Genomic DNA, 15,455 nt, shown 5'->3' with positions numbered 1-15,455 from the left:
TGATCTCTTCAGACATTACCTTCATCTCCTTCCTTTTACTTTGCCTTTCCTCACCTGTTGCTTTAACATTTCTTTCCCCAAGTAAAACCCTGTTCATTAAATCTAATAGTTACGGAATATGTTGCTTATATAGAAATCAATAAGAAAAAGAAATAGGAATCAAAATTCTGTTGCAAAAGCTTTTTCTTCTGTGTGTTTAACAACTCTGTCTGTTACCCCACACCTCTCTTTGAAAAGTATTGTCTGGCTTATTCTGATTTGCTCTGAAAATCATTTTGTGTTGCAGTTCTTTTGTCTGTAATCTTGATTCATAGCCTTTCATATGAATTCTTTTATTGCTCTATTTTCATAATAGCTCTCAGGCAACCAATCATCCTGTGTGATACTGTGTTTCATTATGATTCAGTGGCATCCAGATGTCTGTATCTCATGTTGTTGCCTTTTAGACAGATTAAAAAAAAAAGTTGCTATAAAATAATTGCATTCATTTGTGTGGTAGATTTTAAATTATTGTTTCATATATCAGTCACACTTTTACTTGAATACAGAAATACTTGTTACCCCTTTGGATAAACCTGAATGAATATCTTAAAAGTTGTGGTTTTGAATTGATTTAAAAGGAGATGATAAACAGGATTTTTAAAACACATTCTACATACACAGATACATATTATATAAAAATAAGATTCCTCTCATCATTTGTCAGTTTCGTAAGTAATAGAAGCACAAAGTAAACAGGTTAATATCTGAGCTGTTTGTGCGTATGTTTACAGTCTCTAAGTAAATGCATTTAGGTACATTTTTTTTTTTTTTATTCTCAGCAGTACCCAAATTAAATAGTGGATTATATGTATGGTGACAAGACCGTGTTAATGCAAAGATCAGGCTTCTTGCAAGAGGGTTTGCATCACAATTACCCAGTGAGCCTTTTGAAAATGCGTACGGTTGGGCTTCATCCTGGATCTGCTGAATCAAAATTTTCATTGAAGGAGCCACACGTGTGCCAGAAAATCCCTCTGGGTAGTCCTAATTCTCACATTTGATTGAGAACTATCGAGCCAGAAATATTTTTAGGTAATAGACAAAAAAGGTAGCCTCGTAAAAATATCACTGAATTTGCTCATAAGGACTTGTTTAGAGCACTGTCATGTGCCCCTGAATTTTCATATGAAACTTCAGAGAAAATTAAAACTGCATTTTCCTGTAGCAATTCTAAGAAGGTTTTTTTTTTCCTGTGGTAGAATACCAATATACCTAATTGTTCCTTCCCCTCACCCCCTACTTTGGCCATCGGGATTCTCTGTGGCCAAGTGTCCTGGCTATCTGTGGTCTAGTTGTTTTCTAATCCAACGAGAATTTATTGAGCCCCTTCTATGTACTGAATTCATAATAGGCACTGGGAATGCTAGTAATTAACAAAACTGTCTGGAGCTTACAGTCGATTGGATGAGACCGATGTGAGGCCAGTAAATAGTTCAGTAAGTTCTCCTTTATCTAGATATTGTAAACCTATTTTGAGAATTGATCTATATATTTTTTTCTCGGTATTAACCAGAGATGAGCCATGGAATCTTTTCATGTAATATATGTCTGCAAATACACATGAATATTTGTATATTTTGTACGTACATGGGTTTATGTGTGTATGTGTATTATGTTTTGTCTAAGCGTGTGTAGATGTGTATATATGTATATATATTCTGTACATCATATATACATATATGTGTATGTATATACTTTCAGTGTGTGTTTATATGTGCATCTCCTAATTTATATTTATATGACTACAGTATTTTTTTTTTTTTAGTATCACACCTTTTGGGATGGGTTGGAATGTATGCATACCTTCCTGTATGTAATACTCATGTGCCCACCTACATAATAGATGAAGTTGGATTATAATTTGCAACATTACGTTTTTGCCCCTTTTCATAATACTTTTCCTGTGACATAACCATTAAGTAAAAACGAGAGTTATATGTATCATGTGTTATATTTCATACCATGTCTTTACTTTTTTACACCATTATTTTTGTCTTATTGAACGTAAGTGATATTTGGGGACAGCTTTTCAGTGGTGAGATTGAGATCGAAAGTCATTAAACTCTGAGGCTCTGTATCCCTTGAAGAAAGAGCATTTTATTGTCACAAACAACTTCAGCATGTTGTGTGCAGCATTCTTTTTTTTTTTTCCCCCCACAGATGGTGCGTTTCTAGGACAGCATTTAATTGCCCTTACAACTTTTTAAAGCTACCAAATGGTTTAACTTGGGTCATATTTTTGAGGAACGTGTTAGCATGTTAATCCTCTAGGAAAGTTACAGAATGGAGATTCTGGAATATAACTCTCCACCATCAAATACAGAGACACAGTGTGCACTGGTAGAGGGATTGTGGAGAAAGAAACAATGCGTGCTTCGTCGAGAACTGGCTGTGTTTTCAGACGGCACAAATTCAACGTACCACCTATCCTGGGTGGCTGGCTCCCTTTGGAGCATCTATAAAAGCTCAGGACTGGAATGGAGTCCCTGAAATCAATAAAGATGACCTTTTAAATAATAAATTCAGTGGAAAGTTGTATTTTTCTTTCTTTTTAGTGTGCACCCCTGGATAGTGCAGCTAAATTACATGGTTGAAGAAAATTATATTGATATCCCTGTTGGAAAGATTTTTCAATCTTATCAGTTGTCTTTCAAATAATATTCAAAAGACTTGCATTTGCCAGCGGAGTGGATGAAGTTAGCTGAAAAGCACTTACCATTGTCTGTGAGCCAGAAAAGCAGCAAGGATTCTGATTGGCATTATTTTTTATTATTTGTGAATGCTGATGGTGCATTTTCGTGGCGGAGTCCTTTCTATGCGTACTGACATTCATAAATGAAAAGGCTCTGCTTAGCTGACTATTTAATTGGTAATTTAATTTTCCTAATAACTTTCTTTACAGGACCTGGATTTTGAAGCCAAAACAAGTTACACACTCCGGATAGAAGCCGCAAACAAAGATGCCGACCCTCGCTTTCTGAGCTTGGGTCCATTCAGCGACACGACCACAGTGAAGATAATCGTGGAAGATGTGGATGAGCCCCCTGTGTTTTCCTCACCCTTGTACCCCATGGAGGTATCGGAGGCTACCCAAGTTGGGAATATCATTGGCACCGTCGCGGCTCATGACCCAGATTCTTCCAACAGCCCTGTGAGGTAAAAGCTCATCACTCTCCTTTTATGCAATTTTACAAGAGTGTGCTTTGCTCACAGTTCATGTCTCTACGTACGATGCTTTTGGTTCATGGCAAATGAAGACCAGTTTTGTATATATATTGAGCCATAGAGGCAAAAGGAACCAGGATCAGAGCGGTGCAACATTTTACTAATTTAAAAATGTTTCACCTGATTATCCGGGGCCATTATTATGTAGCAATAATTTTTAGTCATCCATTATCATCCACAAGCCATAGCTGATGTTCCTATTCAACCAATTATCCTGAGCTCTTTCAAAGCAAACCGTGTTCAAAGATGAAGTGATGCGTGTCCTAGTTATGGGATATATGCATATATTAGAAAACTAATTTTATAAAAAATTTAAATTAGGGATTGACTTTCAATAGATCATTTTCTCATATTGGCCTGTTTGGTTAGCATGTATTTGTTTATTATTTCCACTTATAAAAAGTATAACTGTATCTGTATCTAAGGACTGTTTTAAAGTGTTTTATCAATAGTCCTGTATCGAGACTAGACACACGGTTCTAAGCAACTGATCTCTTCGCAACTAACAAAATGATGATAGGTAAGCAAGTCAAAATACCATGATATCCAATTTCACACTTTTTACATAAAACTTACAACCTATGATCTACATGTATGGTTTTGTGTATGCATGTGTTAGCATGTGTGTGCATACGATACATTATGTCTTTTTAGATAAATGTTATAAAGACAATATATTTGAAATTTCTTTGTATTGCATGTCTTAATTTGGGTTCACTAGTAAAGTTTTTCAATGTGACCTTTTGGATTTTGACTACAAAAACATAAAGGTATAAAGTACAAAAATCACTCAGTATTTTATATATATTCAACTAATAAGCTAACCACATTTAGATTTAACTGCTATCTGGCAACGGTGAGAGCTTTGAGCTAACTTCTGAGCTAAGTCTGGACATTGTAAACTGTCATGAAAAATATCCATAATTTAGATGATTATTGTTAAGAAAAGCTTATAATCTTTTACCTCCCTAAAATAATAAGCTAAAACAATAAGCTTATTTAGGGATACAGATATGGTAACACACACACACACACACACCCCACTCTCCTTTCCTTCTCTCTTGTCTGACATTAACATCATAGTCTAGTGAAGAATTTATTTAAAATAATTGTTCAAAAATGAAGTCAGACTTGGCATCCCCCTCTCTATACAATAAAGTCAGGCTATAGGGACAGCTATATTATTTTGAACACAGCGATCACAAACCATCCCTAGGAATATAATCTTCCGTGCAATAGAACATTCGGAAGTCGCAAATGTACCAGGTAGAACACGCCTTCCCCTTCTGCCTAAAACAGTCCATCCTTCGTTGTCAGAACAGTTTCCTAACTTAAGCTCAGCTGCATTCACCAAATCCCGTTGACTTGCACACCTTGAACTTGGGTTTGCTATAGCATCACATCTCCTACTGACACATGTAAGTCTCCTTCCCTTAGGAACAGTCAGACACAGCATGATTGTAGGCACAGATCAGCTACTCAGAACAGTCAGACTTCTGCTTCAACCATTCAATGGGAAGAAAGAGAATGCTTTCATGACGTTAGGGGTGTAAAAGAAGAGACGCATATATATCACGATTCGGGACTTGAGTGAGAGGAGTCAAGGCAAATTGATAGATTGCATTGCGTTTTTATCTTGTTTCTTTCTTATTTTTCCTTTACTCGTTTGCTTGTATGTCATCCTGTTAAAGCCTCGCCACATAAGTATTTTACTTTTTATAGTACTTTATTTGAAAAAAAATGCAGTATTATAATTTGGGGAGGAATGAAGAGTAGGACTAGGAGAGTAGTGACCTGAGGTAGAGATGAAATGACCTCCAGGTCTACTCCCTGAAGCACAGAGAGAGAAAGGGTCAGAAGGTGAACTCTGTTGGTTTTGAAGGTGCAGATCTCTGTGGCTTTCGTCAATGAAAGAGGCTGGCCAGGAATTTATTTTTACCTCATTTGCTTTTTCTTAAGACTAATGAAGGTGGCCTGAAAGTTCAGCTTAGTGCTATCTTATATCAGTTTTTGAACACCTAAGTCTCACAACTAAAGAGGACCGCCTTTGTTCAAAGTGGACTAAAATGTTGTTGTGTGTATTTTTTTTTTTTTGCTTTTGTAGAATTAATGTCGTTACTTAATATTTTTCAGAAAATTTTAACGTTTATTTTGAGAGACAGAGTGTGAGCAGGGGAGGGGCAGAGAAAGAGGGAGACACAGAATCTGAAGCAGGATCCAGGCTCTGAGCTGTCAGCACAGAGCCTGACGCGGGTCCTGAATTCATGAACTGCAAGATCGTGACCTGAGCCAAAGTCAGATGCTAAACTGACTGGACCACGCAGGTGCCCCTGACTTAATATTTACTACTAGTATTTTTGAAGCATTTTTTACACTATTTTTTATAAGGTCAGTTCACATCCATAGCTGATTTTTTTTTTCTGGATCTGTCTTTCATATTCATTTGTGATATCCACCTTTGAAAGGCCAGGCTCCTCCTATCAGATTCTACTTTGATGAATAGGTGTGCACTGATGTGCATTCTCTAGAAGACTAGTTCTCTTCTCAGCACTGATATTTGCTGAGTTACCTAGGGGATGCACTTAGTCTCCTAAGTTCCCATATACCCAGTAAAAAGGAAAAGTAAACCCTGTCCCTGCCTTCTCCCAAGTTCTTTGAAGATTAATAAAGGGAAAGTAACCAATGATTTCAAACTGAGAATCATGACTTAAGCATTAGAAAGCATTATCATGATACATTGCTATTATTACAGTTTGTTGTGTTTCCCTGCCATCTTTATTTCAAGGTCAATAAGCCAATGAAAGGAGACATACTTTACAGGCAACTGTATTGGCAGTCTGTAGTGAAGTTTATTTGGTATTCACGTAGGTTCCAGTACACAGACAATATGACATAGTTTAATGGACATGAGCACGTGTTTGCTTTGGGCGCTCAGGTACCTATCCAAATGTAAGCCCTCCTTCAACAAATGCCACTCGTTGGGTAGATGTCACAGTCTTCTGAGATCTTAGGAAAAGTGAATTTCCAGATTGAGTTAGAACCCGAAGCGTCTTGGAGTTGTGAACCTTGTGCTCACACCTTTAGACATGGTGTGGTTCTTAGAGGAGTGGAAAAGTAGTTATTTGTTTTATTGTAACTGCTTGAAATGAGGCCGATAGTGTTTGAATCGTAAAACAGGATGGGAAACTGGATACTTCACATTTAAATTTATTGACAGTTTTGTAGCCTAATACTAAAATCTAGCATAGGCTACTTATATTTGGGATATTTACCAATATGTGGGGTATGAGACTAGAATTCTAGAAGGAAACACATTCACTTTCCTCCAGAAAGACAGAATTGAGAGCCTCGTCTCATATGATCTCTTCCTTGCTCAGCACTTTTTATTTTTACCTACCTCTGGCACCAGCCAAAGCGATGAGTAACTCTTCTCTGTGCATATGCCCTTTCTTTAAAAGAGGACTGGGCATCTACATCACGATAAAGCATTTTGACCATCTAGAAGTATAGTAGCAATAGGTGGGAAGATTAAATGAACTCTAAGCACGGTACTTAGCCAGAATATAACACCATCGTGAAATGTCCTATCTTCCTTGTAGCTTGCCTAGCATTCAGATAGGGCACCTCCCCCATCATGTCATGTATACATTGTTTTCCTCTTCCCATATAGAAACTAGAAGCCCAAAATGCAAATTAGGTGATAGTTAAGATTACTTAGCCAGAAAAAAAAAAAAAAAAAGGAAGAAGAAGAGGCTTTTTTGAAAGCAAAAGTAGATCATTGAGGTCCAGCATACACCTGGTTCTTTATGTTTTATGTAGTTGCTTACTTTTTCATGTAAATTTTGTCCCAGAATGCCAAATATCAGGGTTTCTCTGTTGAATTTGGAAGGACAGGTCACGTTCTGATTTTGATCATCTTTCCGAATGTTAGAAACTTCGCTTCTGCGTGTCTCATCAACGAGACGGGGGACACTATGAGAGCAGCCTAGAGCCTAGAACACTCTTCACCCTTCATGTCGGCACTTGGAGACCAAAGCACTGCCTCAGCATACATTTATTGAGAACCTGCTTTGTGCACAGTGCTGGGGAGAATACTGACAGGAAAAACAAAGATGAGTAAAACATTTCCTCTGACCTCCAGGAACTTCCAATCCGGTTGAAGAAATAAGATCCCACAAACGTTAAACAAAATGAGGGGGGAAAGTGTCAGAGCAAATCATGAGATAAATTGTAGTCACTCCGAGCTCACTGGACAGGAGACTTCGTTTGAAGGAGTGATCGTGTAGGCAAGGCCTTGAGGGAGGGCAGAATTTGGACAGACCACGAAAACATTATGCAAAGTCTGTTTATGTTTTATTTAGTTACATCTTAAGAGTCCAGTGCTGTTTTATGAAATCAGCAGAAATACTTCTCTAGGCAGCACAAACAGCCCAAAGCCCCTATGCTAAAAATAGCCAATGGATTGAAACATGATATCATCGCAAATAAGATTAGATGTGAAGGGGGGGGGTCATAAAAATTAATGGGGATTGTTTTCAGCATTTCTAACAAGTTAAATACAGAACTACATTTGGACTTATGTTCAAGGATTCTAAGGTAATATTACTTACCTGCGGGCACTTTTGGCATTCCTGGTATTTTATGTTCTCAGATAAAAGGTGATAACATAGTATCAGATATTACATTATGTAGTGTGACTAGTATGAACACATTTGGGATGTTTGAATAATTCAGTGTGTAGGTTTTTTTTTAAGTAGCCTGTATACATGCATATATTTGTACATATTATTTTAATCTAAATTATTTGGTAGTATCTTATTTTGTAAGAAACTTAGCCAGTAACATAGAGGAAAAATAGTGGTTCATGTGCAAAGTAGCAGAAATCTATTCCATCGGGAAAATATGAGCTTTAATCAATTTCAAAATGCTGCCCAATTGAATATAATGATCACTAAAAATGGAAAAAAAAGTTCACATATGGTGAAGGTAAAAAAAAAGTGTTATTATACTAGTGTATTTAATATCCAGAGATAATTTTCAAAATGTAAGTAGAAATTCCTAATATATGTGATCAATTTTTCCATCTTTTATCATATTGCCCTAGAATTAGAACTCTGCTTGGAGTTCTGAGTTAGCTTTTGGAAGACTGCAGGTAATGAATTTATTGAAGATTACATTTCTCTTGATTTGTCCCTTATATTATTTTCCACATTTAAAATGCTTATTGAAAAGTGTGATGAATAGAAGAATACTAAATCCATAACGGGCTTCGGTGTGAGTCTTAGGGAACTATCCGTGAGGAAGAAAGATTAAGGAGCTATACTTACACTGAACTGTACTCTTAGCATTGTTTAGTTGCAATAATAGAAATTGGCCATAGATAACTGAAAAAAAGGATTTATTGAAATAATTGGGGATAGCTCACAGAATTAAAGAAAACATCGCATAGCCAGTACTCTGAACACAGAAGACTAAGGTTTTTCTAGAAACATGACCAGCAAGAATGAGCAGATAGTCTTTTGAGGATGGAGCAGTGGGGTGAACCCGTGCCAACCCTGTTCTTTTCTCGTGGCCCTCTGTTTAAGGTTCACGTTTCTTGGAAAGTTTTTTGGCCTGTCTTAGGACGTGTGTCCCGTCTCTTACCCAGGAAGTTCTGGGCATCTTGATTGTGAGTACCATCAAGATTGCATGAGATTGGGAAGGTTTAAATCTCTGAGGAGAATCGAGTTGCCGTTATCAGCAGGGGGTGAGAGTACAAAGAGTAGCATCTCTAAGTGCTGAACTCAGTAGTTTATTTTGAAGAAATTTCTCGTTAAAGTCCTGTAAGGCAAGCATTATCATTCCTGTGTTATGATACATCTGCCTCCTGGTGACACAGTTAGAAAATGTGGTTCCAGGATTTTAGCAAGGTCTGTATCAGAAGCTGCCCACTCCTTACAGCAGTACACACACGTGCACGCGCGCGCGCACACACACACACACACACGCACACACACACAGGCACGCAGAGGCACCCACCCACACATGCATTTCTTAAGATCTCAACTCGAATGACTCAGCTGTTTCTGTGTTCAGAATTGTTCGTGTATATTTATCACATTATCTTTTGCCATTTGGGGAGTAGCGGTGATACATTTGTGTTAATCTAGCTCACTCACCCACACGTCCTTTTTGTGAGTGTTCACATGCATCTCAGTAGCTGGGCGATAAGAATGCTACTGGAGAAGAACATTTCGATTGATCTCCATAGCTTCTCAAACAGCAGCCGTGGTAATAACAGGCGCTTATTAAGGAATTCTTTTCATTGCAGATGTACGGAGCGCCAAGCGTATACAGATGATGAGATGAGTTCCCAAGCCTCTTGTTATCTAGCTGGAAAGAGGTGGTACACAAAATCTTACTTAAAAAAGCAAATGTTAAATCTGGAAATGATAAACCATCTTGTAAAACTGTCTCATTTTGCAGAGAAAGAAAGAGAACAGTATAAATAGTGATTCGAGAGCCCAAATGAGTACAGGAGGACAGTGGCAGGGTCGGGGCCATAAATTGTGTCCTTTATTTCCTTGTGTGTGATTTGTGGTGGGGAGCACCAAGTTCACAGATCCTAACTACTGCAGGGTTTCTTAAAAAAGCATAACTTGTAAATTGTTTTTGCTTTGGTTTTTGCTTTTAGTTTAAAATATTTGTTTTGAAAAAAGTTGTAAGATCTAGAGAACAGAGAGATCCAAATATGTGTCCTCCAACTGTTCCCTACATTAAACATTAAGGGATTTTAGTGACAGCCTGTATTCTTTATACAAACCAAGAAAGGCCCATTATGGATTATATGCGTGTGTTATATTTTTAAAACAGAATGGCTTTAATGAACTAAACTTCAGAGATGTCACTTTGACTATGAATTGTTCTTTTTTTTTTTTTTCTTGGCAATATACTATAGGAACAGCCTTGATTTCCCAGTACCGAGTGCCCTAATTTTTTGTTTGATCCTAGGGAAATTAGAGTTACAAAAATATGCAGTGATTCTCTGTGATAACGTAGGATAATTGCTAAGATCAGATCAGACACTTACAAAATTTTGGAGATCTCTATTTCAACTCACTTATTAATAAATTTGGGCTGAGGGATTAAATTACTGGTAGTCCCTCCAGGCAGTCAGATCAAGCTTGGTGCTAATATCCCAGGGTGTCCTGACTTCGAATCCTGGGGTCCCACAGTCACATCACATCATACTACATTATTTTTTTTTTAAAGACTTTTCCAAAATTATTACTGGCGTGATTTAACAGAAACTTGATGCTGGGGGCAGGGCATGGGTCGAAATGAAGAACACTCTTGGGTTGGCAAAAATTCATAACACGTTAGCTTTTAGGTTTAAATCTTGCTGCTTTCTGATGCTGTTCTTGGGCTTTCTTTCTGAAACCAGTACCCATTTTCTTCAGAATGATGTATGGCAGGACCCTGTCCCATGAGCCTTCCTTTTCCTCCCAAATAAATCAACCACATTTTCTGATTTGCTCTTCTCCACAAGCAAAGCCCCAAACCTCTGAGGCCTGGGGGTCTCTGATTTGAGGCAGGAATGCAATTCTCCAGGATGGCAATTAAGTCCCATGCGTCCAAAGCCAGGAAAATGGAGATGAGTTAGAGCAGAAGTCAAGACAGCCCCTCTGTTCTTGCTCCACATCTGGCGCCTTAGAGAGGCCCTGACTGGGGGGAAAAATTCTTTCTCTTTTATGTAATTGGAAAGGCTTGCTGCTTTAATGCTAGAGGACTGTCTTCAAGGAATCATAGGACTAAAATAATTGGAAAGGCGGAAACACGGAGTGCAGGAGGACCAACATGAGGAAAGACATCAGAAATGGAGAGACACATGGCCTTTTAATTAATCCATTAACATCAGTTTGACTGGCTTAGGGTTTTAGATAAGAGAGCATTGGGAAAAGGTGAAAAGAAGCCGAATTGTAGAGTTGTAAGTGACAGGGACTAAAAGCTCGTTTATGGGTAATGTGGTACATAATGGACAGGTGGCTCAGATGACACGGTTCTGAATCTTGTCTCCATCAACAACCAACTGTGAGATGTTAGTATCTAATACTGAAATACCACCATAATAGTACCTGCTTGCCCTTGTTCGAAATTGTGCTTGGCTAGTCGCAACAAAGCTTAACACTAATGACTTACTAATGAGAAGTCTGGAGCTATGCACCCAAGGACTGACAATTTGGCAGTATAATGTCATCAAGGGCCTTGGCTTCTCATGCCAAGCACTCATCACCTCCTATTTACAAGATGGTTTTTGGACCTCTTCCATTGTGTGCGTGTCCCAGGTGAGATGGAGGGGAAGGGGCGGACATCAAATGCAAGCTGAATTATCAGCTCTTTCCTATAGTCTATAGGGGTTTTTCAGTCATGCTCGACTCAACTTTCTTCATCTCATTTGCTAAAATGTTAATATAAGGAGATTGACACCGCATCAGCATGGAAGACTAGTAATCCCAGTTGTTCAGCTGAACACATGGCTGCCTCTAACAAAAGCAAGGTTCTATTAATAAGAATGAAGGGTAAATGAATATTAGACATGTAAGTAGAAGTCTTTGTTACACATGACCCTTCACAGTTGAGGATTCAGAGAAAAACGTCAACTCTGCTTTAAATACTCAGCTCGTTCCGAAAACGGGAAAGTTACGAAGAACTGATAGTTTTGGGAAAAGGCCGCTGGATCTGCTTTAAATCTACTGAATTTGAGTTCAAGACATTGCAGGTGTCTGGAGCAGTTCACAGCTCTCAAGGAAAGGACTGAGGCTGGACATTGAGATTTCAAGCTGCCTGCCTAATAAATGGATAGAGCAGAAGCTTTAACTGCGGCAAATCATAGAAGGGATCCCTTTCATTGGTTCCTCCAACATGCATTGAAAGAGGCCAAGTTTTCTTAGGCTGTCACTTGCAGAGAGTAGAGGGATGATCGTGAGTCCAAACACCACTAACAGCATGAGGAGATGCACTGACATTCACTTCAGTTTGTGATTAGAGAAACAACCTATCCCCTTCCTTTCTGTTCAGCCTCTAATTGACTCGGGCCATCAGACATCTCAGGGCCTTGGCCCGTGGGTCCAGACCTGTACAAGGTGATCCTCTGAACTTCTTTAGGCTCTTCCTTTTCTTTTGGCTCAGTCAATCCTCCTGAGAGACATCTGGCACCTCTCACTTAAAAAATGCCCATGTAATCATTACTTCTCTTGATTGCGGGGCTGCTTTTCTTAGGTAACTTTATATCGTAGTGAATGTCTCCTATATAAAATCTAGGTTTTTGTATGCCAGGAAGGACTGGTTGAAAATAAGGAACCCCTTTAAAAAAATTAACATTTATTTATTTTTGAGAGACAGAGACAGAGCATGAGCAGGGGAGGGGCAGAGAGAGAAGGAGGCACAGAATCCGAAGCAGCTCCAGGCTCCACGCTGTCAGCACAGAGCCTGATGTGGGGCTCGAACCCACAAACTGTGAGATCATCACCTGAGCCGAAGTTGGATGCTCAACCTACTGAGCCACCCAGGTGCCCCTGAAAATAAGGAACCCCTTTAATCCTCAGTGATCCCGAGTCCTTGTGATGAAGAAGTATGACCACCACCCGGAGTGTTCTGGACAACCCGTGTCCTCTGTGTCCTTGCCAAGACCTTCAATCTCAAGCCAACAGCTCATCCTTTCCCCACATCTGCTCTGACTCCCTCCGCCTTAGCCTCGGAGAGCAATTTGTTAGTTTTCTCCTAATACGTTGATAAAGAGTAAAATAATAATAATAATGCAGAATCTAGGCTACAGTGTATGGCCATTGGAACTGCTTGTACTTGGAAGTTGCTGAGAAACTGGATGCAAGAGTAAGTGAGAAAAACAAGTCACTGACCAGTTCTAGATTTTTTGATTGAACATTCAAGTGACTGGTGGTGTCACTTACTCGGAGGAGAAAGAGTAGGGGAAGTAGGGGCTTGGGAGACTGTAGCAGTTACAACATCAGTTGGGACATGTTACATCTCTGTTAATGTTGTCTATCCATGTGGTGACATTAAGCAGGCAATTCAATATATAAGTCTAGTGGGCTAGCTGTTAATTTTAGCTATTCTGACAGGTGTGAGGTGGTATCTCATGGTGGTTTTGATTTGTGTTTCCCTGATGACAAGTGATGTTGAGCATCTTTTCACGGGTCTGTTAGCAATCTGGATATCTGCTTTGGAAAAATGCCTACTCATGCCTCGTGCCTATTTCAGTTTCTTGGTCTTCTTACCTCCAGTGATCTGTTTTTCTGCCTTGATTTAGTCCTAGATTCTCACGAACATACTTGTAACTTGTCAGCTCTCGTATATACGCTGCTGTTGAAAATCTACCTCAAGGATCTTAATCTTTGTCCACTGCTTTCCACTTTAGAAATTCCACATCCTGAAAGAATTTACAATCTATTGGTGCAATCAGAATCTTGTCAAATCAGTCTGTCTTCTCTTATTTCCTTAGTTCTTCCTTACCAACTTATAGATCATGGGCCTTCCTTATTATCACTCTTATGTACATGCCCCTGTTGTCCATACCCCGCCCCCATCCATTGTCTGTGACCAGTTAAAATAACCCTATGCTCTTTATGCACCTTTATGACAACAGAGCAAGACAGACACATAGAATGACTGGTTTCATATTAAATTGAGGAACATAAATCTCAAAGTATCAATCCACAATGCTTAGCTCTTCTGTTATACATTCCCTGGTCTCTGTGTGTGTATTTATATTTATTTATATTTCTGTCTCTTCTAAAAAAAATGACTACTCTTCTCAAAGTACCTTCACCCCTTTGCTCTCTCAGCTGATAATCTTGTTTCATATGCCATCAAGAAAATAGAAATCATCAGAAAATAAGTTCCTAACATTCTCAGTACCCAAACACCTACTATTGCTGGACAAAGACAATATTTGTTGGTTTGCAGTTAAATTTCTAATATTTTCTGATGCCTCCTCTTTCCTTGCTATTGTGTCTAGCATTTTGTGATACATCAGACTGGAAGTAGATGATTCTATTTAATAATAGTGTTGTAGAACTATGGAAACATAGAATACTTTCTTAAACTGGGTATGCGTTTATCTGTTGGTTTTGTCTGTCTGTTTTTAAATGAGATCCCTTTACTCAACTAGAATGACTGGGGGGTGGCATTTAAAGACAGTCATTAATGGGAGGTGGGTGAATTTTGTATACAGAACAAATAACAGCATAATGGATTAAGAACGCAGGCAGAACATTTTTCACTCATATTTGGATAGCAGATATTTTGAGAAAATGCTCCTATACACCAAAATATTCATGTAATTTTAGGGGTTCTACCTTGAAACTTCTCTATGGAATCCTGGCCAAGATCCTGAGGGATTTTTTTTAAGTTTGGGGGGTTGAGATCTGGCTGGAGTTGTCAAGACAAAAGGTGTATGTGAATGGTCAGGATGTCTGTGTATATTTTCATTTTAGAGGGACCTATAACCATGGCAGAGGCTACTAAGTCTATTGTAATTGATTTGGGGGAACTAACATAATAATAAAATAAATTTGAAGCTTATAATATCAAATCTGCTGTGAAGAGAACTACACTAGGGTGTTTATTTTTTACTGACAGAAAATCAAAAAGATTACTGACAAGAACTTATGAACTAAGTATAACTTTGGTGAAGTTTTAAGCTAAGCATGTATTTGTACTAATATGACAGATTGTGGTGTCAGCAGGATTTGATGAGTGGCCATGTAATTAATGAAATAAATTTAGCAAATTGTAATCAAACACAAATATTGAAGTGTTTTTCTTCTTTTTTAATGTTGCATTAGGTATTCAATTGACAGAAACACAGACTTGGAGAGATATTTCAATATCGATGCCAACAGTGGAGTTATTACAACCGCCAAATCTTTGGATCGAGAGACAAATGCTGTTCATAATATCACAGTTCTTGCAATGGAGAGCCGTAAGTTGCAAGGTTTAGTATTCAGTTAGGATGGGGGACGCTGAGAGTGGAGAGTGGGTTGTCACGGGGTTATCATTTCTACTTGAGTCACATTACGTGCTTATTCAAGTTAAGCAAAACTTTGAAAATCCTTAATTTCCAGCTGTGAAATAAATTTATATTCATTAACTTTATTTTCTAATGCTCAGAAAGTTAATGAAAAGAGAGG

General features: G+C 38.4%; 1 protein-coding gene across 2 annotated transcripts in view; it reads left to right on the top strand.

Annotated features, from left to right (window-relative positions):
• Positions 1 to 15,455, top strand: part of CDH7 (cadherin 7) — a 105,858-nt gene that overhangs the window by 69,060 nt on the left and 21,343 nt on the right. For both annotated transcript variants that reach the window (XM_047086305.1, XM_047086306.1), the window contains 2 exons: positions 2,945 to 3,198; positions 15,111 to 15,247. In XM_047086305.1, coding sequence (XP_046942261.1) covers positions 2,945 to 3,198; positions 15,111 to 15,247 — 391 coding nt within the window. The remainder of the gene's footprint in view (positions 1 to 2,944; positions 3,199 to 15,110; positions 15,248 to 15,455) is intronic.

This window comes from Lynx rufus, unplaced genomic scaffold (assembly GCF_022079265.1).
Source record: "Lynx rufus isolate CCGP_SWC_20201006 ecotype Redwood Valley unplaced genomic scaffold, mLynRuf1.p SCAF_20, whole genome shotgun sequence".
NCBI classification, from domain to species: domain Eukaryota; kingdom Metazoa; phylum Chordata; class Mammalia; order Carnivora; family Felidae; genus Lynx; species Lynx rufus.
Note: the sequence above shows the minus strand (reverse complement) of the source record. Positions and strands in the feature narration are given on the sequence as shown.